Consider the following 26529-nt stretch of genomic DNA (forward strand, 5'->3'; position numbering starts at 1 on the left):
TTTTTAAAGGGCATATATGCAAAGAATAGTAGGGTTTTGCATATTGGCTGTGCTGGAAACTGTAAAAGAGACTCTTGACTTCTCCTTTTGCAGAGGTGTAAGTAAGTAAGGGAGCAGTACCTCTTACATCATCTGTTCTCTGATATTTGAAGAGGAAGGGTAGCAGTGTAGAGAACACAGATTCTTCATGATGCAGAGCATGGTGATATCAGCACATGACAGACTTGTCTGACAACTTCTCTGTTGGAAATGTCGGAAAAAGTAGAGAGTGAACCAAGCAGATGGGGTCCCACTTACACACAGCAGACCTGGCAAAGTCCAGAGCTGTCACCTCAGCCCCCCGGCTTCCCATGTGCGGCAGGGCCCAGCTCACCTCTCCCTAAAAGAAATGCCCTAGAGCTTGGTGCCTTTATCCAGAGCCTACCTCCCAATTCTTCTAAGCCCCGGAGAAGAAGAAATCGTGCTTCCCAAATACTGTACTTAACTTTGCTTTGTCCTGAAACCCCAAAACAACAAAGGCATTTTTGTTGCTGTTTTAATGCATAAATTAAAAAAAAAAAGATAAACAGAACAGGAAAGTAGACAGCGTCAACAACATTTTGAAATCAAGAAAGCAGAAAGATAAGTGGCAGTCAGTTTAGCACACTGGGCAAAGTAAATCCTAAATTGGCAGGACGAAGAGAAACTTCGAAGGGCTCAGGCAGTGGGAACTGGGGTGGAGGTGGAGGTGAAAACCAGAGGGCTGCTTGTGAGTCTTTTAAGAAACAGACTTCAGGGTTGTTCCAGAGCTGGACAACAGCGTCTACCTCACACGGGCCAGAGACTGAAGTATTACTGTTTAGAGAATGTAAAACCTAGGTTTGCCTAGACTTGAGGGACATGGCACATTTGAGGGGAGGAGAATCATTCTGAAAATGGGGATGAAGTGAAAGTCTGTGTTTTAAAGGGCTTTTATAAAGATACTGAGGTAAATATATTTTTTTCAGCTGACCATGTTTAACCAGAGTGACCAGTAATTCTACAGCATGTGATTAGATGTTGTTAAAGATTTGGAATGATAAAAGGGAGCTCTAACTCAAAATGCAAACTAACAATTAAATGCATCCTTAAATCTAGATATGAATTCTTTTAGAATCCAAAGCCAAACAAAAGACAGTTCTTTGAAAAGATCAATAAAATTGATAAATCTCTTACCCGAGATATCAGGGAAAAAAAGAGAAGACATAAATTACCGTGGTCCAGAATGAAAGAGGGAACATTACTAAAGACCCTACAGACGTTAAAAAGTAAGAACAGAATATTAGAAACAATGTCATAAAAATACATTTGACAGCACAGATGAAATGGATAAATTCTGTGAAAGACACAAACAACCAAACCTCATTTAGAAGAAATAGGTATCTTAAATATCCCCATCTCTACTAAAATTTTTTGATTTATGGTTTAAAACCTTCCCACAAAGGAAATTCCAGGCCCAGATGACTTCACCACTGAATTGTACCAAATACTTAAGGAAGAAATAATACCAATTCTACATAAACCCTTCCAAAATGTATAAAATGTAAGAAAGAAATACTTCCCATCCCACTTCATAAGGACGGTATTATCCTGATACCAAACACAGAGAAGACGTTACAAGAAAAGAAAACTATAGACCATTATCCCTCAGGAATATTGACACACATTTCTCAATACAATTTTAACAAATTAAATCTAATAGTGTGTAAAAAGGATAACATATTAAGTCCTAGTGGGCATTTATTCTAGGGATGGAAGGTTGGATTAACATTTAAAAATTGGTTAATAAAATTCACCATATTAATAAACTAAAAACCAAATAAACTATATAGTCATCTAATTGAATAGGTACAAAAAGAGCATCTGACAATATCCTTTCATGATGAAATTCTCAGTACACTAGTAATAGGAACTTTATCATTCTGGTAAAGAACATCTACAAAAAAGCTGACATTATACTCGATGATGAAAGACTGAATACTTCCTTCTCAAGATCAGAAACAAGACAAGAATATTCTTTCTCACACTTCTAATCAACGTTATACTGGAGGTTCTAGCCAGTGCAATAAGGCAGTAAGTAAATAAATGCACAAGCAAACAAAATATCTATAGTTTAAAAAGAACAAGTAAACCTCTCTTTATTTGCAGGTGATATAACCCATCCTTGAAAAAATTATTAGGACTAGTAAATGAGTTTAGCAAAGTCACAGAATAAAAGTACAATATATAATAATAAGTTATATTTCTGTATGCTCACAACAAAGAATTGGAAATTGAAATTTTAATATACCATTTAAAATAGCATCCACAAAAAGAAATATGTAGGGATAAATTTAACAAAATATGTGTAAGATCTGTATACTGACAACTACAGAACAGCTGAGAAAAATTAAAGGAGCCCTGAATAAATGGAAAGATAAATCATGTTTGTAAATCTGGAAACTCAACACTGTTAAGATTTTTTTTCTCTGAATTGATCTGTAGATTCAGCGCAGTCATAGTAAAAATCCCAACAGTCTTTTTAAGTTGAAATTTAGAAGTAAACTATAAAATTTTATGGAAGTGCAAAGGACTTAGAATAACCAAATCAAATTTTTTTAAATGTTGGAGTACTCACATGACCTGCTTTCATTAAAATTAAAATCTTTTTAAAACTGTGAAAATAAAAGGTCCCATTCCAGCCACAGAATGTGAAGAAATATTTGAAAATACGTATCTGATAAAAGGAATTTTATCCACAATACAGAAAGAACTCTTGCATTCAGTAATAACAAGTAGGCAGCCAATCCAAAATTTTTAAATGGGCAACAAATTTATATAGATGCTTCCCCCAAAAGATTTATGAGTGGTGAAAAAAAGCACATGAAAAGATATTCAACACCATTGGTCATCAGGGAAATGCAGATTAAAATTACACTGCCACTAGAATAATTAATTTAATGGCAAAAATTAAAAGGTTAATGATACCAAATATTGGCAAGGATGTGGGACAACTGGAGCTCTCACATGCTACACAATGATATAGCCACTTTGGAAACTACACAATGGTACACAATATACAGCCACTGTGGAAAACAGTTTGGCAGTTTCCTAAAAGTTAAACATACACTTACCATATGACTTCATAATTTGCAAGGAAAGTTGAAGTTGAGGTTATTCCTCCAACAGTGAATATTTGCTTTGCTACTGTGTGCTTCTCTGCTCTCTTTCCCTGCATTCTGTGTGCACAGTAACTTTTTGGGTACAATTCTAAATCATAGTGTAATCTTTTGGAAGACATTTAAAATGGCAGTTAAACTCAAGAATGCAATACCAACAATGCAAGTGATTCAGTCTAAATGGCAACAGTATGAACATGTCTGATCAAGTTTGCATAGTCAACAGCAGTTCTGAGACATCATAGATTGAAAGGTGCATTCCAGAGATGCTAAAATGTAGATGAAATATTTTTCTAGGAGTTGATGAAATGCAGTTACAATAATTAGTATAACAATAATTTCAGTCAGTAAAGTAGTAGTTACTGTAAGTCAGGAATCTGGACACTCTATTACACTAGTTTCAGGACCTGGTTTATTTTTACCATTTCTCATGGCAAACGTCCTATGTCGAGTCTCATCCTTTCAGTTGATGTGGCTTTCCTACTAGATACGGAGCATGTCATTGGTTTTAATTCCATTTCGGGCCAGATCTCTCTAGATAAGTAATTAGCAATTTAAAACTGACTTTGTAAAGAGGCAAAAACAAATTTAAGTTATCAAATGACACGTACATTAGATAAGCAGATATGTTAATGTGTTTTATGGAAATATTTTAAATGTGTGCATATTTCTGTTGATTGTTTATAGCACTTGTATTTTTTTCTTCTGTGATAACTTTCAAAGAATGAAGTTTCATTAAGATCAATTTTAATTATTGTATAGGTGATTGGGAGCATTGGAATAAGAAACTTCAGCCATATTATTATCCAACTGACAGTATTCCAGAATATTCATCAATTTTGGTTCCAAATGTTGACAATGTCAGAACAAATTTTTTGATAGACACCATTGCAAAACAATATAAAGTAAGTTTAATAGTTTCTTAGATGATTGTAAACCACATATGAAACACATCCATTTTCACAACTACAAATAGAAAAATTAAATTGCAGTACAAGGGACTGGAGATAGTGTCATTTCAGGGAAACCTGTTTGACAAATGAACTCTAGGTCCCAGGCAGGATACTTTCCAACTCAGTCTTCCCTGAACTGCTGACTTCCAGCTTGCTAAGAAAGGTGGTATCTGCTTAGAAAGTTCTTCCCATGGTCAAATAAATACTCACCCACATTTTCTTCCAGCACTTTCATAGCATACATTTTGCACTTAAACCTTTAATTCAACTAGGATTTATTGTAATACAGGTCTAATTCTTAAAAGGAATTAAAAATAATTGTATTAATTTATAGAATGAAAGAATGGCTACTAGCACCTTATTATATTTAAAACAATGTTTTATAGTACCTTTTAACATGATTATTCTATGATTGCAGGCTGTCTTACTCACAGGAGAACAGGGAACTGCAAAAACTGTAATGATTAAGGCCTATTTGAAAAAATATGATCCCGAAGTACAGTTATCTAAAAGTCTGAACTTTTCATCTGCCACAGAACCAATGATGTTCCAGGTAAAGCTCAGCACTTGCTGTAGTCATTAACATATTGAATATATTCAGTGGTGGGTACAACAAAATGTGTATACAACTAAAACATTGACGTACACAGTTGTCCCTCAGTCTCCGTGGGGGATTGGTTCCAGGACCCCTGCAGGTACCGAAATCTGTGGGTGCTCTAGTCCCTTACATAAAATGGGTAGTGTTTGCATATAACCTGTGTGCATCCTCCTGTATACTTTAAATCATGTCTAGATTACTTATAAAGCCTGATATAATGTAACTACATAGATAGTTGTAAATACAAGGGAAGTGCTACGTAAATACTTGCCAGTGTGAGGCAAGTTTAAGTTTTGCTTTTTGGAACTTTCTGGAAGTTTTTTTCCAAATATTTTTTATGAAAGGTGGTTAGAGCCCATGGATATGAAGGGCTGACTGTACAGATACCTCAGAAGAAATGGTGCTGCGGTTAACATTCAGCTATTTAACCTTCCTAAGGCTGACACTGAAGCCAAATCCAAATAGCATATTGTGGCCTCCTATTGAGGCTGAAGCAGAATTTTGGAGTGTCTTTTAATATGAATCAATGATTAACATTCCAGTAACTTACTTTTTGTAAAACTTCACAGTATTTATTTTAATAATAATAATTACACATAGTAAATAAATAAGTAAATTATATTCTACTCTGAAAAGCACGCTCATCATTTTTAGAAACGGATTGAAATCTAATGCACAAGACAAACCATTTCCTTTTCTCTAGCGAACAGTTGAAAACTATGTGGATAAGCGGATGGGAAGCACGTACGGGCCACCTGGAGGCAGAAAAATGACTATATTTATTGATGATATTAATATGCCCGTGATTAATGAGTGGGGAGATCAGGTATGACTGAAATATCACATATAGATGATATTTAATCAGTATTCTTAGTTACACGTGAAAAGGTCTATGACCGTCACCATATTAAGTCTAGTCACAATTCTCAGTCTTTTTTGACTTCTTGGTTATAAATGACATCACTCCTTGAAATCCCTGTATGCTTTTCCCCAACATGCCCTTCTGTCTCTCTGGCTGCTTGATTTCCATGTGCTTTCTGACTTCTTTCTTCCCTTCCCCAGGATTTTCTCTCTGCTTTCTCATTTCTCACTCTACATACTCTCTGCCAAGAGTACCTCATGTTAGAAAACATTTTTTTTTTTAAATAACCTTGCCACACACCACTCTCCCAGGTGTGGTCATCTGTCAACCCCAACTCACTCCCCTTAGGGGACCTCACTGATACGGTCAGGGTTCTACATGTTCCTGGTGGGATCCCTAACACCTCCTCCCACCCCTGGCCACTGTCTCATCTACAGCATCTTCCTGGACTCCACCGGGACCTATCCTGTCCCTCCCGCCCTCTAACCCAGTTCACCTCAGACATCATCAGGAGGTCAGGACTCCCAGGGCCATGCTCACCCTGAGACTAATCCCCAGCAGTTCTGGGTGGCCTTTCTTTGACCCCATCTCCTACTCTCCCTGCTCCTGAAAACTTCCTGTGTGCCCATGGAAGCCACAGTTCATCCACAGAATTCCCTGTGAATGCACCTTCTTCTCTGAGCGTTCCCTCACCCTTCTGCTGTAATGGAAAGCCAGGATGCTGCTTTCTTTGCAGACTTCTACCTGGAGGCGAGGGAGGTGGCCTTCTCGATTCTCATTGCTCTCTTCCCTGGAAACCTGTCAGTCTGACCTCATACCCCACATGCTCTTGCAGTCATCTTGGACCCTCAGGTCACTTTCCCCTCCTTCCCTGAAGATATCAGTCGCCGGATCACTGTCACTCTCTCCAGTGCTGCCCCAGTCGCCAGGGCCAGCTTCATGGTGTGCACGCTGTGCCATCCACAGGGACTCGCCCTTCAAAAGGCCTTGCACATGGTTTCACACTCTGCTGTCACAGTCTTGAAATTCTTAATAATACTTTTTGAACACAGACACTTGCATTTTCATTTTGTCCTAGGCCCCAAAAATGATGCAGCCAGTCCTGCTTGTCATAGTTCTCGAGGATGCCAGCCAGTATTTACATACATGATCTTGGCGTCTTAGTTCCTCAAACTTGTCTCCTCCAGTGATTGTGTCTTCTGCCCCGTCTGAATTACTTATTCATGCAGTAATGTCCTACATGACTTGTCTTATCAATAGATGTATACAGGTGTGGAGTTGAGACGGGAGTCTGAAGCTCTGGTTACAGAGTTGAGATTCTTAGGGTATAGAGTTGAGATGGCATCACCTGAAACAGAAGAGAAGAGAGCCCATTAAACAGCTGCAGTTGAGGGGTGGCTGGAGAAAGAGTGGCCTGGGAAATGATCCAGAGTCATGGGATGAGCCTGGCAAGAACTGAGCCTCTATAACCAAGAGAGGAAATATTTTCAATAAAGAAAGAATGTTAGCAGTGGCAGAGGTTACAGAGAAGAAAGCTGAGGATGTAAAACCCAAAACCAAAACATTCAGGTGTAAAACTATCCCACATGTGATTTAAGATATTTTGAAGAGTTGAATGTTGAGTGTGGAAGATACCTATAGTAAAACTTGTAACTCTGAGTGGTCTCGTAACTGTACCAAATATTCTACAATTCTTCTATCTAAACTTATCAGTGTTGTGAAGAGGACATGGGATTTGCACCAGACATTTTTAACTTATGGTTTAGAGTTCATGGGTGGTACCATTTAAGTCAAATTGCCTTGAAGGTGATAGTCAGCATTCACAAATACTTCACTTATGAGAGCTGAGCATTTTGTTCTAATGTCACCTGTACTATGTTATAGGAGCTATGGAGGAAAATTTTAGGGATAATGTTACTGAAGTATTATTGTTTAAACTTTCAGATAACTAACGAGATTGTGCGACAAATGATGGAAATGGAAGGAATGTACAGCTTGGATAAGCCGGGAGATTTCACTACGATTGTTGATGTACAGCTCATAGCAGCAATGATCCACCCTGGAGGTGGTCGAAACGATATTCCACAACGTTTAAAGAGACAATTCACTGTGTTTAATTGCACGTTGCCTTCAAATGCTTCAATAGACAAAATTTTTGGTATGACCATTCTTGGGATTTAATTTTTTATTGCATTATTTAATGGACATAAACCATGCAAAACCTTATTTAAGAGATAAAAAAGGCTCTGTCTGAAGTAGGGACTAAGTATCTGGAATGAAGAGCTAAGTACCAGGGAGTAAATACACAAAGGTTCATGTTTATAGCCTATTTTAAGATCAGGAGTATTTAGAAATAGTTTGGTTGAAGGTTGGCTTTAGAGGTAAGCAGACTTTGGTGTTTTGGTTTTGACATGATTAATCTAAGAAATTTGGGCTAATGAATGACAATAAATCAGTCATAGGTTAACAATATGATTTATCAAGTCAAATTAGCACTTTGATATGCTGATGAAAATGATACTTTTGACACCAAATTTAGGTTCACATAAACTGTTCCATTAAAATTATGTACTGAAGACTTACAAGAGAAACTGACGCATGCATATATGGTCATTAATTGTTTGACACAGCAAGTACTGTAGAGCAGAAGGGAAAATCAGTCTTTCAATAAATGGTACTGGGATATTTAGAAATTCTTAGGTGAAAATAATTGAACTTGGACCCCTACCTCACACCAAGCATAAAATCAATACAGAGAGATTAAAGATTTAAATATGGAAGGCAAAGCTATAAAACGTTTGGAAGGAAATATGGGAAAATATCTGAATGACCTCTGGGTAAGAAAGAACTTAAAATGAACTGCAGAAAGCATAGACCATAAAGGAAGAAAATGACAAATTTGACTACATTAAAATTAAGAGCTTCTGTTCACTCAGAAAGCAACATTAAAAAAGTAAAAATAGACAAGTCCAAAGTGGAAAAAAAATTTTTAACACATGTAACAAAGCAAAAAAATTAGTAATCGGAATACTTCAAGAAATCCAATGGATCAATGAGAGAAAAGCAAACATCCTAATACAAAAATGGACAAAAAACCGGGTACTTTAAGAGGAAACCAAATGACTAATAAACAAATATAAAGATGATAAACATTAGAATTCAGGATTATGCAAATTTAAAACATCAGGGAAAACCCATTTTGTACCCACTAGATTTGCAAAAATGGGAAAATTCTGACCAAAAAAAAAAAACCCAAAACAAAAAGCAAGCATTGGTGAGAATGTGAAGCAACTGAGACCCTCCCCCTGCTGGTGGGAGTATAAATTGCTACAGGCCTTTGGATAATGACTAGACATTATTATTGGCAGTAGAACATATGCACACCCACGGCAGTTCCACTTCAAAGTATAAACCAGTTCATTTACTTCCTTTATGGTTGTGAGTCTTACTGAAGGAGTCCTTTCCTACCAGGAGGCCGTATAGATACTCGCCTAAGCGTTCCTCAAACAGCATGTAGTTTTGCCTTCCGTATTTGGGTCCTCAATCCACCTGGAGCTGATTTGCACAGGTGCGCCAGAAGACTTAATACAAGAAGGTTCATAGAATGGGGTTCACCGCAGCCAAAACCTTGCAACAACCCAAATATGTATTGACAGTAAAATTGGATAAGTGAATTGTGGCAGAGGCGCACAGTGTAACGCTGTGCAGCAGTGAGTGTGAACAAACCTAGCTCATGCTTCAGCGTGGGTGGAGCTCAGAAATACCGTGTTGAGTGGAAAAAGCAAATCACAGAGGATATATAGCACGATTCTGTTAAATTTCAAAAAGTTAAAAGAAAAAGGTTAAAGTTCAAGAACCTAAGTGGCAAAGCTTTTCTCTAGACCAGCGAGTTTCTGATTCTCACCAAGTGAGAGCAGAGGCTACCTCTGGAGGAAGGAAGGGATTGGATGCACTGGGGCAGTGTTGTGTTTCTCAGTCTAGTGGTTCGTACTGGGGTGTTTGCTTTTTGTTAAATTATTTTAAATATTCTTTTTAAAAATTATTTAATTTCTTTTAATGCAGTTATAAGATTATTAGGTTTCCTATTGGGGGGGGTAGGTAATTATGTTTATTTATTTATTATTTTATTTAATGGAGGTACTGGGGATTGAACCCATGACCTCGTGCATGCCAAGCATGTACTCTACCACTGAGCTATACCCTCCCCCCTTAAATACTCTTTGATATGATTAATATTGAAAATTAAATATGGAAACAAACTAGAAGCTGAGGCTCAGAGAAGTGAAATAAGTGTCTGATTGAGGCCATTTAGCTAGCGCGTGGCAGAGGTGTGATGCCAACTCTGATCCCATGCTTCTCAGGTAGCACCTCTGTCCCATAGGAAGCTGGAGATCTAGAATCATAGGATTTCAGGATGCAAAAGGGCATCCAGCAAAACCGGCCACAACTTTGGAGGACAATTTTCTGTCCCCCTCAGGCTACTCATCTCCTGTGTGAATGAAGCCCAGTTTCTTCAGCTGCTCCACCCTTCATAAACCTGCCGTGTTCTTTGAGCGGATATTCATACTCATCTGCCTCTGAAAATACCAAGTTCAGAACGCAACACGTAATCTCGCTGGAGCAACGTAGAGTAAATCTATTTTTGCCATCTAACACCAAAAACATTTTGAGACTTGAAGAACATTCTGTAACCCTACACCCCAGCCCTTCCTGGGGTGATTGTGTCAGCTCTCACTGTGCTGGTTGTACCCTGGGAACCAGGGTATTGAATGACTCCAGGTCAGGAGGTGGGGGTCCTGATTCCACTTCTATCAACAGCCAGTCCACCTGACCTTGAACATGTTGCTTTCCCTGTGTGGGCCTGGTCTGCTTATCTGTGAGATGAGGAAGTAGCCTCTAAGTTCTTTTCCAGCCCTTGTACTCTTCGGAGTGAAGGCCGTTTTAGCCAGAGCCAGGCTGCCTGGGTCCAGACCTCAGATTTGCCCACACACAAGATGCATGACCTTGGGCAACTTACTAGACTCATATTAAAATGAGAATAATAATACCCTCTGTGTCCACCCGTGTTGTCGCAAATGGCAAGTTAACTCAGGGAAGGACAGCTACCTATGATCTCACTTACATATTGAATCTGGAAAACAAAACAAACGAACAAACAAAATAGAAACAGACTCACAGACACAGAGAACAAACTAGTGGTTGCCAGAGGGGAGGAGAAAGGGCAGATTGAGTGAAATAGGTGCAGGGGATTAAGAAGTATAAACATCCAGTTATAAAATAAATAAGTCACAGGGATCTAATATACAGAATAAGGAATATAGTCAGTAACACTGTAACAGTTTGCTTGGTGGCAGATGGTTATTAGACTTACCATAGTGATCATTTCATGCTGCATTTAAATGTTGAATCACTGTGTTGCACTCCTGAAAATACAATAATATGGTATGTCAACTATACTGCAATAAAAATAAATAAGTAAAATGGGAGTAATAATAACATCTACCTCAGATTCTTTCTCATAGGATGTTGGAAGGATTAAAGGAGTTAATACATATAAAATGCTTATCACTGCCTACTGAGCTTTGCTGGCCCCACTGCTGAACTCCCAGTCTTAGCTGATTCCCTGAGAGAAGTTCTTAACATCACCTAGCTGAGTCAGTCTTGTAATCATTTATTCACTGGGATAAACATGTACCTTGTGATCTTTTAGTAAGCTCGTACCTTCAATCTTGTTTATTTTTCAGGAATTATTGGCTGTGGGTATTTTGATCCTTGCAGAAAGTTCAAACCGGAGATATGTGAGATGATTGTGAATTTAGTCTCAGCAGGCAGAGTGCTGTGGCAGTGGACTAAGGTACAGAATCGTCTGTTGTCAATAATCAGGGAAAAAAAAAAAGTCAACTATTATTCAGCCTAGTCCTCACCTCATGGCTCACGAAGTTATCATCACATCATGGGTAGTAATGTTTTTCCGGAAAAGACAAATTAGGTGCTCAAATAGATTTATGACACCTTCTCCTTCCAGGGAGCGAATATTCTGACTGACTGATGCCTTCCATATGTATGAGATATTACTGGAAACCAGACACGACATCCAAGATAAAGTAGAATTTTGCTGAAATGAGAACACTGCTTTTCCCCTTGTTACTGTGATTTGTAACTCTTTGTATGTCTGTCTCCCCCTCCCCGCGCCAGACAACCAAACTATTTCAGACACTCAAATGTTCGCTGGCTGAGTGAACATACATACATGGATTTCCACATATTCTTAGCTAACCACGACTTTAAGTCTAACTTGGGGTTTCTCTGGGGTGGAGTGTGAATTAGTAAAATAGGGTATATTCAACAAAATAGGCTGCATTTTAGTACACAGGTCAGTGCCCAAAGTAAAACTCAGCAAGCAAGCTGTCACCAGACTGAAGGCAGACTCATGAAAAAGCAGTTAAGGGTACGTCTGAGAGAAGACAAGCAAACAAAAAATCCCAAGGTGGATATATTTGCTAAAAAATGGTGAATGCGATAAGGGTTAGTCGTCGTAGTTCAGTATACACTCATCAGGCCAGTCACACATCTGGGCAGAAGCTTGTGTCTTGGGGAATCCTAGGTTTCCTGAGTGTGCCAGACTTTCAGATTCCAGAGTGGACTAGGGGACCTGAAGGTGCAGAATTACCAGAAGAGGAATTGGGTGTTTCTTATGATCAGTTCCTTGCATGGGGCCTGCTCCCTGCCAACACGGGGCCTTTGCACATGCTGTTCTGTCTCTCTTAAGGAAACTCCAGAATGAATGGCAAGATCTGAGTGTCTGAGATGATTTTCTGTGGTAAGATCCATCTGTTTTCCTGTGGGGCTATTGTTCAATTTAATGTGCCTGCAGATGTGTTTTTCTGGAAAGCTTTGGCCTTCCTGGTGACTTTCCATCAGAGCTTTTTTGTTTTATGAATATTTATCAGCTCCACTTCCTCACCTTTCTTTACCTTTTAAACCAGTTTTGCACAAGTTGTCGTTTCCACTGCTCTCCTCAAGGTCACCAGTTTTGCCAAATCCAAAGGTTGATTTCTTCTTCCTCTGACGTAACTCTTAAGCGGGATTTGACATGAATGATCCCTCTAAACATTTTCTTTACTTGGCTTCAGAGGGGGCCTCAGGCTCTTAGTTTTCTTTCTACCTCACTGGCTACCTTTTTTTAAGTCCCCACTCTTCTTTCTCTCCTCTAAATACTGTAGTGCACCTGATCTCCATGCTAGGACCTTGTCTCTACCTCTGTTCTCACCCAGGTGGTCTCATCCAGCTTTAAACACCATCTCTGTGCTGATGGCTTCAAAGTCAATACCTCCATCCCGGGCCTCTCTGCCTGACTCCAGACTTGTTTCAAACAGCTTAATGGACATCACCACTCTGATGTCTAATAACCATCTCAAAGTTAACACATCCTTAAATATGACCCTCCCTCAGACTTTTGTATCTTAATATCAGTGACGCCAGTTATCCTGCTTCTCAGGCTAAAATACGGGGCTCCATCCTTGATTCATATCTCTCACCCGCTACATCCAATCCATCGGCAAGTCTTAGTAACCAGGCTTTCCAAATATATCCCGAAGCTGAGGACTTATTTCCATCTCCTTGTGATCACCCTCATAGACCCTCCCATCTCCTGCCTTCTGGACCATGCAGTGACTTAATCAGTCTCCTTGCTTTCGTCTTGCCCTCCTAGAATCTGTTCTTTACACAGTCCTAAAATGCTTTTTAAAAAGTACAGCAGAAATCATCACTCCTCCTTAAAACCACCAGTAGTTTCCCAGTTACACTTATAAGGAAACACAGTGCCTGGCTCTGGCCCGTGGACCTGGACCTGCCCCCACCCCCCGCCCCCGGCTTCCAGCCCGTCGTTCTGCTCCAGCTGTGCTCCCCTTCTCACCGCTCCTTGAACACGCTGAGTTTTCATGCCTCTGGGCCATTCTGTGCGGTTTGACTCATTCTCATTTTTCTTACGTTCAGAGGGGCTTTCTCAGATCGTTTTTCTCTAAAATCCCTCCCTGTGGCCCTGTCAGAGGCATTAGCTGTCTCCTGACCTTACTTTATTTTTTCTAACCGTGACTTTTATCATTATTGTGTGCTTGTTTACTTATCAGTATATTTGTTTCCTGTTTATTGTCAGGCTCCCACATTACAGTGGAAGGTCCCAGATTTAGCTGTCCTGTTTACCATGGAATCTTCGTAAAAGCAGTGGGAGGTGCTCAGAAACAGTCATAAAAAAATGAAGGAATCTTCCTCCTCTCCCCATCCCCAAATAAGCAGCCTTCCTTGTATCTTTTCTTCAAATTTCTCATTTTCATCGAGCACTCTTTTAATCCATTCGTGCCTTGTATATCACTTTATATTCTTTCACGTAGCTTTAAAACAGAAGCAGGTGAGAAAAGAAAGAAATTGACAAAAATTTAAAGGAATCATTGGAAGAGAAGGAAAGAAGCAGGTTGATATGTGAGAGGAAAAGGGAAAGAAAGAACTTATTTCTCTTTAATGATTGCTTCAATTGCCAAAGGCTGCCGTCCTAGCTACAGTCTTCTACAGCATAGGGGGAAAAAACAGTATTCACATTGCCTTATCCCTTTATTTTTGCATATTTGTAATATAAGTGTATGCTTTACATTTTGATGAGTAGTATGAACATTTTTAGCTTGGAATGGAACTGAGAGCAAGGGGGGAAACTGAAAGGTGATTGCTAAAATAACATGTCTCTTTATTCTGTCTTCCCTTGCTACCCGCTGTTTTTAACTTGCACTGTGAATTAGCCTGTAGAAATTACTCTACAAACTCAATAGGGTACTTTTTCAATATAGAAAGAGCATATTCCATGAATAGATAACTAAAGAAAGCATTTGCTTTCCTGCATTAATCGTGTGGAGAGTTTGCTTTCTACCTCCAGAGTTGACATTGTTTCACTTTCAAAAGATGCTGATGGTGTCGCTTCCATCTTTGCATTTGGCCAGCAGTGCTCCCCACACCTAGTACACCTCGGGTTTAGCCCTTTACTGGTACCTCTCTGTATAAGAATGTGCACTGTGTTGCTGTGATAGCTTTGCCTGTTTGGATTCTAAAAGTTGGTAGAAATAAGTAAATGAGTGTTCAAACAAACAAGCAAACCCCACAAAAACCATCAAGTAATTATAGCTGCATGTCAGACTTGTCTGCCAATTTATTGTAGATAAACAGATATATGAAAGCATATTGACTAAGTTTGGATCCCTAAGTGAAATCTAGATTATGATGAACAAATATACTTGTGGAAACCCAAATGCACTCAGGACCTTAATCAAAAGCAATCTATAGACGATGGTCATTGTTGACTTTAGAGGTGAACATTCATTGTTCTTAACTGTCAGCTCACATTCAGTTTTTTGTTACGATGTATTTCCATATACACTAATGAGGTTCATGGTGATTAGAAATGCTTATTCCTACAACTCACATAGTTTTTGAGAACTCAGGACAGTGGTTTGTTCAAAGCCAACTAACTAATAGTGGTAGAACAAGAGGTGGAATCTGCATCCGCTGCATCCTTGAATCTACCCAATTCAAGTTCTTAGTGTCTTTTAAATTCTATGCTGGTTTATCTATGATGTGTTTTCTCCATCAGTACTGTGACATAAACATAAACTTAGCCTTGGCCGACTCACTCAGCCTATTTTGTTTAAAATTGGATTTGTGAAGAAAACCAGTTCTAAAAAGCAGCTGTGCTTTTAGTCTTACCTGGAAAGCAAATTGAGAATATTACATTTTCCCCCAACTCTAGGTGAAGATGCTGCCCACTCCTTCTAAGTTTCATTACATTTTCAATCTTCGAGATCTTTCCAGAATTTGGCAAGGAATGTTAACCATAAAAGCTGAGGAGTGCGATTCGATTCCTGTTCTCCTGTCACTTTTCAAACACGAGTGCAACAGAGTGATCGCAGACAGGTGTATATTAAGCGCTTGGGTTCTGATGTATTCTCTAAGTAGTTTATACTGTTAGAATAATTCGTGCATTGTCTACTCTAATAAGTCGAATGAGGCGCATCATCTTAAATTGCTCTGGGACTTGTGAAGCATCGATGTTATTTCCCACCTGCTGGTCACCTTAAAAAAAAAAGACAAAGCTGTCTGCAAATTTACTTGAGTAGTATTTCAACAGGACCTTTTTTTAAAATAACCGCATTATCAGAGAATTGGTAACATTCAGAGGCAAGTTTCAGTTATGCACAGTTTCTAAAAAATTGGAGCTTTGTATGGCGAGAGAGCTCTTTTGCATGGTGAGATCTGTACTTAATCTCAGTCATCTTTCTGAGCGTCCTTTCCCTCCTCTGTAAGATGTAGATGGTAATGCTGGTCTGACAGAGCTGTAAGGGACCTACCACAGTGTCTCCCATAGGGGGTACTTGTCCAGTGGTAGTCCCCCTCCTTCCTCCCTACCCCTCTGATGTTATAACTCTGAAAAGGACCCTCGTATACTGTGTGCCCACAAAGCCAGAAGGAGGATGCTCACCCACTACTGACTGTCGATTCTGCTTTTCTGTTGCAAGTTTTAGGGAACCTTGACCTCACCCAAGGGACTCATCTGTATTGTTAAAGAAAAAAAAAAATTATTCATGACACTTGTTGAAACAATAAGATGCTCAGGCTTTCTTGAGGACTCTGGCGATGGGTACAGGGACTGTACAATGGAGTTTTGCAGTAGGGGTGAGAAATTGGGCTCAGCTCCGAATTCAGCAAGGAAAAAGTGGGAATTTAAAATAACTAAGGAGCAGAATGGGGAAGTTTGGTAGATGGGAAATTACTAAGAGGAAATAAGAGGAGTAAGAGAGGACTCTGGCTAAAGCGATCTAACGGGGTTCTTGCTAAAATTGGGTGATGCAGAGAAGGACACGGAAGTCCAGAAGTTGAGTTCTGGTTGGGAAGCAGGTTCAGAGGAGCCTAAGTTTGGCCAAGGGGAGACTCCTTGTCAGTGTTTTTTATAAGTGGTACTGTCAGTGCTATAACTCTCTTGGATGGGGTCATGACTGCCTCTGGTCACAAGGCAGAACGTATCGTTTCCACGTCATGAGGTAACGGAGGTGCAGGATGGGGGGTGAGAGGAGGTGGAGAGAGGTTGAAACCATGTTCAGTTAGAAAAGATGCCTTCCTGTTTTGAATTTTAATCCTGTATTTCTGTTTCAGATTTGTAACTCCTGATGATGAGCAGTGGTTTAATGCACATCTTATTCATGCACTTGAAGAAAACATTAGCCCAGATGTGGCATCATATATTCTCCCTGAACCATATTTTGTAGATTTTCTCCGTGAGATGCCCGAACCCACTGGTGATGAACCTGAAGACTCTGTGTTCGAAGTGCCCAAAATCTATGAATTGGTATTTATTTTCAGCTCTTTAGATTACTCGCCTAACTCGATATTTCTCCCTGCACCAGAGTCACACCATGGAGTTGCCCTAACTTCTACGATAGTTCTGTTATGATTCATGTCATCATATACCAAGTAAAATAGTTACTTCAATGAAATTTAGCAGCAATCCCATTAAAGTCAGATGTAAGATAAGTATACATACAATTATTACTATTATTTAATATTGCATTGAACATTCTAGGCAATAAAACAAAATGACAAATAGAAAATAGATGTAATTATCAGAGAGGAAAAAATGTATCATTATTTGCAGATGATATGATTATCTCAATATAATCCAAGAGAATTTAAAATCTGTTTCAACTACTAAGAGTCCAGTTAGCTGAGCACGAATGATATAAATGTAAAACTGAGTAATGTCCTGCTGTATTAGAAGTTGGCAAGTTGCAGTCAATGGACCAGATCCAGCCTACTGTCTGTTTTTTGTTAGATTCATGAGCGAAGAAGGGCTTTTACATTTTTAAATGAGTAGGAAAAAAATCAAAAGAGTAATAATATTGTGTGACATGTGAAAATTATATAGAATTCAAATCTCAGTGTTCCTGAGTATTGGAACACAGCCAAGCCCATTAGTTGCTACATTGTCTGTAACTGCTTTTGCACTACAGTGGTGGAGTTGTACAGCTGTGACCAAGGCTATAAGGGCCACAAAGACTAAAATACTTACTACTTTGCCCTTTACAGAAAAAGATTGTCCTCTTGCCAACAGTCCCAAGATAGGAAAGACAACATGAAATTATTTCATTCAACAGCAACAAATCGGTAAAATATCTAGGAATAAACATGATAAAACTTTACTTGGTTAAATGACAAAACATCATTTTCCCTAAATGAATGTACAGGTTTAGTGAAGCTTGAAACAAGACTCCAAAGAGATTTTTTAAACAGAGTCACATAACACAGTAATTCTGAAGCACATGTAGGTCAAAGAATTAAATGGGGAGAAGCAGTTTATCAAACAAATACTGTTACAGAAACAACAGGCCAGTCAAGAAACAAGCACCACTCGGAGGGTTGGAGTACTCATATGTATTACGCTGGCGGGCTCAGAGGGCTTCTGCTCCGAAGCTCTGAGCACCTCCAAGACGTGCGCATGAGGTTTCATAGGGTAAAGTACAAGCTTGGGGTATTCGGCCAATAGGCATGGAACAGCTTTAGCAGCATTATCATCACAAAAGTGGAGGCAGGGAGGCAGCAAACCAACATTCCAAAGCCAGATATGTATCTTTGAAAACTCAGCTGGCTAGCAAAAAACCTGAACAGCAAACCAACACTAATTAGCCTAGATTTACAAGTTAGTCTAGCAGAACTCAGATCGGTATTCCAATACTTAGACTTGTGAGTTATCTTGTTAGCCCAGCCCAGCCTCTCCTTCACATTCCTAGACTTGTGAGTTATCTTGTTAGACCAGCCCGGTTTTTCCTTCACAATATGTGAGTACTGACTTCAGAATAATTTGACTACATAAACAGTGTAAAGGTTCTGTGCATTTTTAAAGCTCCATAAGCAATATTAAGAAGGAAATAAAAAGTGAGAAATGTGTTTGTTATATTCCAACCTTAATTACCATGGATAGGAGTTGGTGCTGAGGTTCTTGAAGGAAAAGTTCAGGAACGATTTCATATTGGAGACCAACCAGTTAGATTTCAGGCCTCTGAAAATGGAAATAACCAAAAGTCAACTAATTCATGACAAATTTTTAGAAATCCATTAGGTTAAAAGAAAATTGAGAATTACTTTTGAAAATCTCTACAATTGCTGCTTTCCTAAATTATGAATCTTAAATATTATTTTTCTCTCTCTCTCCCTACCCATAGGTACCATCCTTTGAATTTCTGTCTGAAAAACTCCAATTCTACCAGAGACAGTTCAATGAAATCATTAGAGGAACATCTCTTGATCTGGTGTTTTTTAAAGATGCAATGACTCATCTTATTAAGGTTCTAACTATGACTATTCACTGATACAAATAGATCATATAGAAGCTTAATAAATTTCACAGATAAACTTTTTCAGAGAGTAAATTTATAGTATCAGGTAGTGTATAGAAGAGTTCGTGGATTGACTCAGTACACTGTCTCACAAAACAAAGGCTTAATCAGGAACCCCTTGTTTGAATCCACCTGTGTAACAGCAAATGTTTTTCAAGGGCAAATTGATGAAGTTTGTGTTCAGAGCTTTTGACATTCTGAGTTAAAGATTATAACCTTCCTAGAACGTAAGCTGGAGAACCCTGAAAAAAATAACCCCTTTCCTCAAATTATATTTTGATATAATGGGAATCCTGTTCTCCATGGAGAAGTTGTTGCTTTTAAGAATGTCAGTTTCACGATTGGCTTACAGATCAAAAAGGAGTTTCTCCAGGAAGTCAGAACATGGGAGTAGGGAGGTGTCGACTGAAATAAGTGCACAGCCTAAAAGTTGAGAGTTATGTTTTATTTGGCGGACGTTTCTGAGGACTCGAACCCCTTTGAGCCAGGATGACAGCCTCTCAGATCGTTCTGAGGGACTGCTCCGAGGAGGTAGGGGAGGAGCTAGGATATTTAGGAGTTTTACAACAAAGACCAGGTAATTGGAACATTAAAAGCTTACTTGTTGACTAAAGAAAACCAGGCATCTCAAGTTCAAGAATTTAGTGCTTTTCTATGTATGGGAGGGGGCAAACATTTGGGCTCACTGAATTCATTCCTTTGACAAGCATCTAGCTATCTGGGGCCAGTATCCTGTCTTTTCTTAGAATCTGAGTCCCCTCAGGGTGCACCATTGTGAGTGGCTGCAGAGGCTGGGCTGCAGGCCTGTCCCCACTGGTGGGTGGCTGCAGCCGCTGATGACTTGATGGCTTCAGCATTCTTTATTTACTGAAGTGGTTTGCAGTATTTTTCGTTCACAGTGGTTTCATAAAAAGGAGGCAGTTAACTCTGTATTTATTATACAATTGTCTTCTGCAAAACTGGTGAATTTCCAGATGTTCTAGGACTGTTTCACATTCATCTGTTCAACAAGTAATCATTGAGTACCCACTGTGGCTGGGTCTTGGGGCCCTGGACCCTGTTCTAAGTGCAAAACCACACAAATGGTTAACATTTTAAAAATATAATTGATTTAAAATAGAATTGATACATATCAAGGTGTCTGCCATCTGTAAAACTTGCATTAAAAAAATTCTTTGTAGTAATGTAAAAGTTAGCTTTTTTTTTAGCAATATCTCCGATTGGTTTGTGTAAGAATTGAACCACAGTCTGAGCCTCATCCTCCCTGAGGGAATCAACCACAGAAGAGCAACACAAGGCTAAAAAGGCTAAAGGCTGTTTCTCTAAGTCTTTTCCTACAAATGTCTTCCTGCCCCCATTTTAAGTAGACTTTTGGTACTTTGAAAAAAATCTTCATTGGCAGAGATATGATAGACGTATTATTTGTTGTAGAACTAGGTGTCTACAGAAGTCAGCATGTTGGACTGTTGGTAATAAGCAAATTATTCTAAACTTTCTGCCGATTGGGAAGAGCAGCTCCATTACCTGTTGAGTCTGAAAATAATAAAATTACACACACACACACACACACAGAAAATAGTTTTGAAACAGGAACTAGGAAAGCCAATTTGTTCTCTTTTTCATGATGTAAATATAGATGGGCAAGGAAAGAATTGGAATTGAATAAATCAATATGAAACTCTCTGCATAAAAGGAAAAAGTCTAATGTAGTCTAGAAGCATATGGTCAAACCTTGGACCCATTTACTGCAAGCCAATCAAGACAGTTGAATTCTATTTTCAAATGTATACTATTTTATTTCAAAACAGATCTCACGAATAATTCGAACATCATGTGGAAATGCATTACTGGTGGGCGTTGGTGGTTCGGGAAAGCAAAGTCTTTCAAGATTGGCCTCTTTTATAGCTGGATATCAAATATTCCAGATAACACTAACCAGGTAAGATAAAGTAAAATATGCCAATATGTTTTTCTTTCTATGGTTAATTTCACTGGAGTAAAATGTTTACTTTTAAAAATTACAACAATTTGGTATATTTCTTTTTAAGTAAATTTTTAAGTGCATCATACATAAAGAATGGACACAAATCATGGGAGTCACAAAGTAAGGACACCTAGGTAGCTAGCTCACAGACGAGGAAGTGAAACATCACTAGCACCCAGAAGTACCCCGCAGGTCCTGTCCCAGTGACTGCCCTCCCCAGGGGAACCCTATTCTTACTTCTAAGCCCATTGAGTGATTTTTGCCTATTTTTGAACTTTGTCAGTCAAATCATAGTAGATTTACTGTTTTGTGTCCAGTTTCTGTTGCTTGCACTGTGTTTGTGAGATTGACCCACGACGCTAGGTGTCGCAGTGGGTTGCTCATCTTTATTGCTGTAGGGTCTTCCACTTTATCACATATGGCCAGGATTTGTTTATCCGTTGTACTACTATTAACAAACGTTTGTGGGGTTTTCTTTTTGCCAATATAGCTATTATGAATATTCTTGTACATGTTGGAGTATACTCCTAGAGATAGAATCTCTGGGTGTGACTGGGCAAATATTCAGCTTTGGCAGAGCTGCAGAGTAGTTTTCCAAAGTGGTTCTACCAGAGCACACTTCCCCCAGCAGTCCGTGAGAGCACTGGAGTTTCAATTTGCAGTTCCCAGATGGTCAGTAGTGTCGCACATATTTTCATCTCTTATTGGCCATTTTTACAGCCTCTTTTGTGAAATACCTGTTTAAGTCCATTGCCTGTTTTTTTTTTTTTTTCCTCTGTTGGAGGGTGATTCTTTCTCTTGTTGGTTTTTAGGATTTCTTTTTGCATTTTGGATGTAATTTCTTTGTCAGAGTGTGTATTGTAAATACCTTTTCACAATCATTGGCTTGCCTTTCCACTCTCAGCAGATCTTAATTCTAATGAAACCTAGGTTTTCAATTTGTTCCCTTTATTTTAGTGCTCTCTTTATATTCTGTTAAAAAAAATTTTTTTTTGTTTACCCCCAGGTCTTTCTGGTTTCAATGCCCGTAGTCTTTCCATTAGACCCGATGTCTCACACTAAACTCCCTATTAATTGCTACTTTAAAACCTCCCTCAAATAAGGGTCTCTTTATAGTCCATTTCATGGATCTACTCATGGGGATTTATATACAATACTTCAGAAAAAGTCTGCTTTATTTTTACACATCACATTGCTTCTGATAGCACATACATTTAGTAGGAAACAGAATAAACAGAAAATGAAGATCAAGATCTTCTCTTTCCATAATCTGTAACCACATAATTATAACATTTCTATTATTTATGTCACATTGCATAATGCAGCTTTTCCTGACAGCTTTCTCTGATTCTAGCCACTTAGTGAGATGTGCAAATTACCACTATCTATAATTTACCACTGATTTTATTTATAATTTAATTTCTACTTTCTTACTCATCCAAGCTCATCCATATTTCAGACTAGTTTTAAATACTATACATATATTCACTTGGGCAAAAAAAAAAAAAAATCTGGTGCTGAGGACCATCAGATTGTAGGGACTAAAAGTTCACTTTCCTGTTCCCAGTTATGCTTCAAGTCACTTCTGGTAAATTCCCCGTTTCTCACTTCTCAAGCTAAATGCATTTATTTTGTGTGCTAACATATAGCTATTTAGCTCTGTGTTTCCTAGCAGGCATTGTTACTTAGTATCTATTGGAGCAGGTGCAGATTATGCTCTAATTATCACAGATTGTGTTTTGAGATAAATTTTGATTATATATATTTTTAATTTAAAATTTCCTACCACTTCTCTTTTTAGGTCCTATAATGTGAATAATCTAACAGAGGATTTAAAAGGTTTGTACAAAGTTGCTGGTGCTGATGGCAAAGGCATCACCTTTATTTTTACTGACAATGAAATAAAAGATGAAGCGTTTCTAGAATATCTCAACAACCTGCTGTCTTCAGGGGAGGTAGGTCTCAAAAGTGGAGAAAGAGCTTATACTTTTAAGATGTGTATCCGAGTAGAAAAGACAGCAACGCTTCAGATGTGAGGCCATTTAGTTACACATTTTTCTCTTTAGAAATGATTGACTGACGAGATTTAGTAGATTTTTTTTTTGAAGTTTCTGTGAAATTAATGCTGTCCACCACCAGATACTTTATCTTTCTTCCATTTTAAATATGGTTCCTTACTTGTATCTTTAATCTTCAATTTGATCCTACAGTTTATTTCAGGAGAGGCAAAGTTACCTATCATTTATTTATCTAATAATATTATGTAATAATCATTTATTTATCTAATAATCTGACGCCACTTATATCAGCACTTCTGTGACCACACACATGCTTGGTACTTCATTACAACGACACATGGGACTCAGCATACAGCTGGCTGGAATCATGGCTGAGATATATTGCAGCAACGCAGTAAAGATTCACATCTGGATCAGTAAAGGAAAAGATACAGCCAGGGGAGATGGGGGAAATCCATATGCATGCTTCCCATGTTCTCACCAAAGGGTCCGTGCAGAACGTGCTTCCCCTCCAGTAGTGAAGTGTGGAAACACATGCACTGTTTCTGTCCAGGGAAGCCTATTTGAGACTCTGAACTCAATGGTTTTGTTGGAGGCAGGTCATGTAGCGCTGTCTGCGTAGCCGCAACTGCCAAAATCCCAGACTCTCAGAAGGAAAGCAGAGGTTCACCAAATATCCCCATGTTTGTGTAAGTAGTCTAGGTACAATGGAACACAGTTATCAATTAGTGGTGGAGGAGACATGCCAAAAGCCAAGTTCCCACATACCAGGCCAAGGAGCAGCCCTGCAAGCACACCCTTCTCAAGATCAGGCCTGCCGCGGTAACTCCTCCCTTCCCAGTGGTGCTTACTGTTTATGATCCAGTCAGCTCCTTTGGAGCCAGACTTGAGACTGTCTGTGGGTCAGAACAGAGAGCATCCCTGGACTTTTGAGGAGATGACTGGAATGGTAGAGGAGATGGCTTTTTGGTCATAGCAAGTTGTGCAAAAGGAGACACAATTTGCTCCTGATTAAGCTGCTTAATAAAAAATTGCATTCTTGGTAATCTCTGGCAAACTAGATGCAGAAAAAGAAAGAAAGAAAAAAGATGACATGTAGAGGGTAAAGAAGGACCAGACTTTGGCAGTGAATTGGCTGTGGAGAACTCTTAAAATACCAAACACTTTCTTGTCCATTTCTCAAAGATCTCCAGTTTGTTTGCCCGGGATGAGATGGATGAAATCACCCAAGGGCTCATATCGGTGATGAAAAGAGAGCTACCTCGCCACCCTCCCACCTTTGATAACCTGTACGAGTACTTCATCTCCAGATCCAGGAAGAACTTGCACGTTGTTCTCTGCTTTTCTCCAGTGAGCTGTTATTTCTATTTACATCTATGTAGGAGGGGTTATTCCTTTGAATGTACTTAGTTCGCCTTCTCTGATGAGATATTTTGCTCAGAAACTCGCATTTGTTACATTGAATGAAAATTAACTCTTTACTGCCACTAATCTCCACTGACCAAAATCTCATACCAAAGTGTGATAATTTAAAATATTCATCTTCCCAGCAATTGTTGCAAAGTCTACAACTTTCATTACCTAGAAACATAGATTGATTTGTAAGGGATTTGGTGATGGAGTCTTGTCCAGCTCTGCCTCCAATATATTGTTGTCTCAAATGTCCCTGGTAAAGATCTGAGTATCTCTAGCTCACTGTGCTTGTCCAGTTTAGTAACCATTAGCCATGTGTGGGGACTTCAGTTTTGATTAAAATTAGGTAAAAATAAAAATCCAATTTCTTAGTCCCACTAGTGCTAATGGCTGTATGTGACTAGTGGCTACCATCCTGGAAAGCACACAGATAGAACATTTCCATCATCATGGAAAATTCTTTTGGGCAGCTCTGCTCTGGGGGAGGTCTCACTAAATTACAAGACCGCCTGCTTAATTTTTAGGTAGTCTACTGGCCAGAAAGGTCTTCTTCACAATCACTGGAATTTTGTGTCTCTTTTCCTCTGTGATTCTGGTATTGTCCTGTAAAATGAGCCTGATCCCTGTCCCCCACACAGTTCTTCAGATATTTGGAGAAAGTTTTTGCAAACTCCCTAAGTCCTTTTTAGACCAAACACCTGCTGTTCCTTCTGCTGTTCTCACGTGTCCTAGTATCCACGCCTTTCACTGTCCTGGTCATCTCTCTCTAGAAGAGATCTAGTTTGTCATTTTCCTCTTAAAAGGTAGCTCCTAGAATCGAACAGATGTAGTCTTAGGACAGGAGGAGTGTGGAAATGTTAGCTCCTTTTATTTGGACACTTAATTTACATGTTAATGCAGCCTGGGAAGGTTTTTTTTTTTTTTTTAATTGTGATGTCATGCTATTTATTGGCTCAGAATATATAAACCTCTCTCTGGCCGTTTTCTGGTCCCTCTGTGTTTCTAATACTTTTTGACTTTGCTGTTGATAGGTTGGTGAGAAGTTCCGTGCCCGATCTTTGAAATTTCCTGGCTTGATATCAGGGTGCACCATGGACTGGTTCAGCCGCTGGCCAAAGGAGGCTCTGGTGGCTGTGGCCTCCTATTTCCTTTCAGGCTATAGTATTGTCTGCTCTAGTGACACTAAAAGACAAGTTGTAGAAACAATGGGCCTCTTTCACGACATGGTTTCAGAGAGCTGTGAAAGTTATTTCCAAAGGTAAGTGACATTACCTAGCGTGATAGCTACAGAAACATGAAGTTCACTCCAAAGAGGACTTAAATGTAGCATCTAGTGAAAGGCTGGTCATGGTGATTCAGGGCGGAAGCCTGGCTGCCCTTAAATTTTTTCTTGCTTTGATTTTCTAGAGATTATGCATTGAAACAATGATAAATAAGGAAGATTTAAAAATTAACTAGCATCCATACTTAACTACCTCTTTCCCTCCAGGCCTCAAAGTAACAGATGCTTAATGAATTGCTTTATTTCATTTGCTTAATTTATTATTATTTTTTTTGGAAATGACTTAATTCGTTATAAACTGCTTAAGATTAGTTTCTTATTCAAATGCATTGTTTATTTTGATTAAAGAAGTATACTGTTCTAAAGTTTCATTATTGCCTTATGCCAAGAGAACGTTTAGGTTTTATACTTGCATCACGTAGTCTTACCCATGTTTTCACACTAAATAATTATGAAACTAAATTTTAATTGGCTGTAGAAGAGTCCAGTCCCTAAAAGCAGCAGTGGTGTTCATGATGTGAAAGCTGGTGTTGACAGTTTCCCACAGCATGACAGTCACTGTGTACAGTTGATGTGAATAAAGGTGGGCCAATGTGGGTCTCTAGATCAGTGGGCAGTGAACCCCTTAGGGTTCATGGGTGGGCTTCAGAGAGTGCAGGGCCTCCCAGAAAGACTGTGTCTGTTTTTCTGCACAGGGAGTCTTGAGTAACACTTTCATTGATTTTTCTGCTGGGTCCCTACCTCACGAAAGTTTGTTTAGCCTAGATTATTTTCTTACTTAAAACTATGCCTGGACCATCCTCTTAAATAATTTTA

General features: G+C 38.9%; 1 protein-coding gene across 16 annotated transcripts in view; it reads left to right on the plus strand.

Moving 5' to 3' along the window:
• The window catches only part of DNAH8 (dynein axonemal heavy chain 8), a 219464-nt gene that overhangs the window by 111315 nt on the left and 81620 nt on the right, over positions 1 to 26529 (plus strand). For 14 of the 16 annotated variants that reach the window (XR_012501126.1, XM_074348632.1, XM_074348630.1 and 11 more), the window contains 12 exons: positions 3939 to 4081; positions 4548 to 4682; positions 5431 to 5553; positions 7534 to 7747; positions 11334 to 11443; positions 15380 to 15543; positions 16780 to 16972; positions 18843 to 18965; positions 20825 to 20955; positions 22802 to 22955; positions 24204 to 24368; positions 25463 to 25689. Coding sequence is in view for 15 of the 16 variants with exons in the window: in XM_074348632.1 (XP_074204733.1) it covers positions 3939 to 4081; positions 4548 to 4682; positions 5431 to 5553; positions 7534 to 7747; positions 11334 to 11443; positions 15380 to 15543; positions 16780 to 16972; positions 18843 to 18965; positions 20825 to 20955; positions 22802 to 22955; positions 24204 to 24368; positions 25463 to 25689 (1882 nt within the window). In the remaining variant the exon portion in view is untranslated. The remainder of the gene's footprint in view (positions 1 to 3938; positions 4082 to 4547; positions 4683 to 5430; positions 5554 to 7533; positions 7748 to 11333; positions 11444 to 15379; positions 15544 to 16779; positions 16973 to 18842; positions 18966 to 20824; positions 20956 to 22801; positions 22956 to 24203; positions 24369 to 25462; positions 25690 to 26529) is intronic. The other 2 variants (XM_074348635.1, XM_074348640.1) reach the window with 2 other exon arrangements.

This window comes from Camelus bactrianus, chromosome 20, assembly GCF_048773025.1.
Source record: "Camelus bactrianus isolate YW-2024 breed Bactrian camel chromosome 20, ASM4877302v1, whole genome shotgun sequence".
Lineage (NCBI taxonomy): Eukaryota > Metazoa > Chordata > Mammalia > Artiodactyla > Camelidae > Camelus > Camelus bactrianus.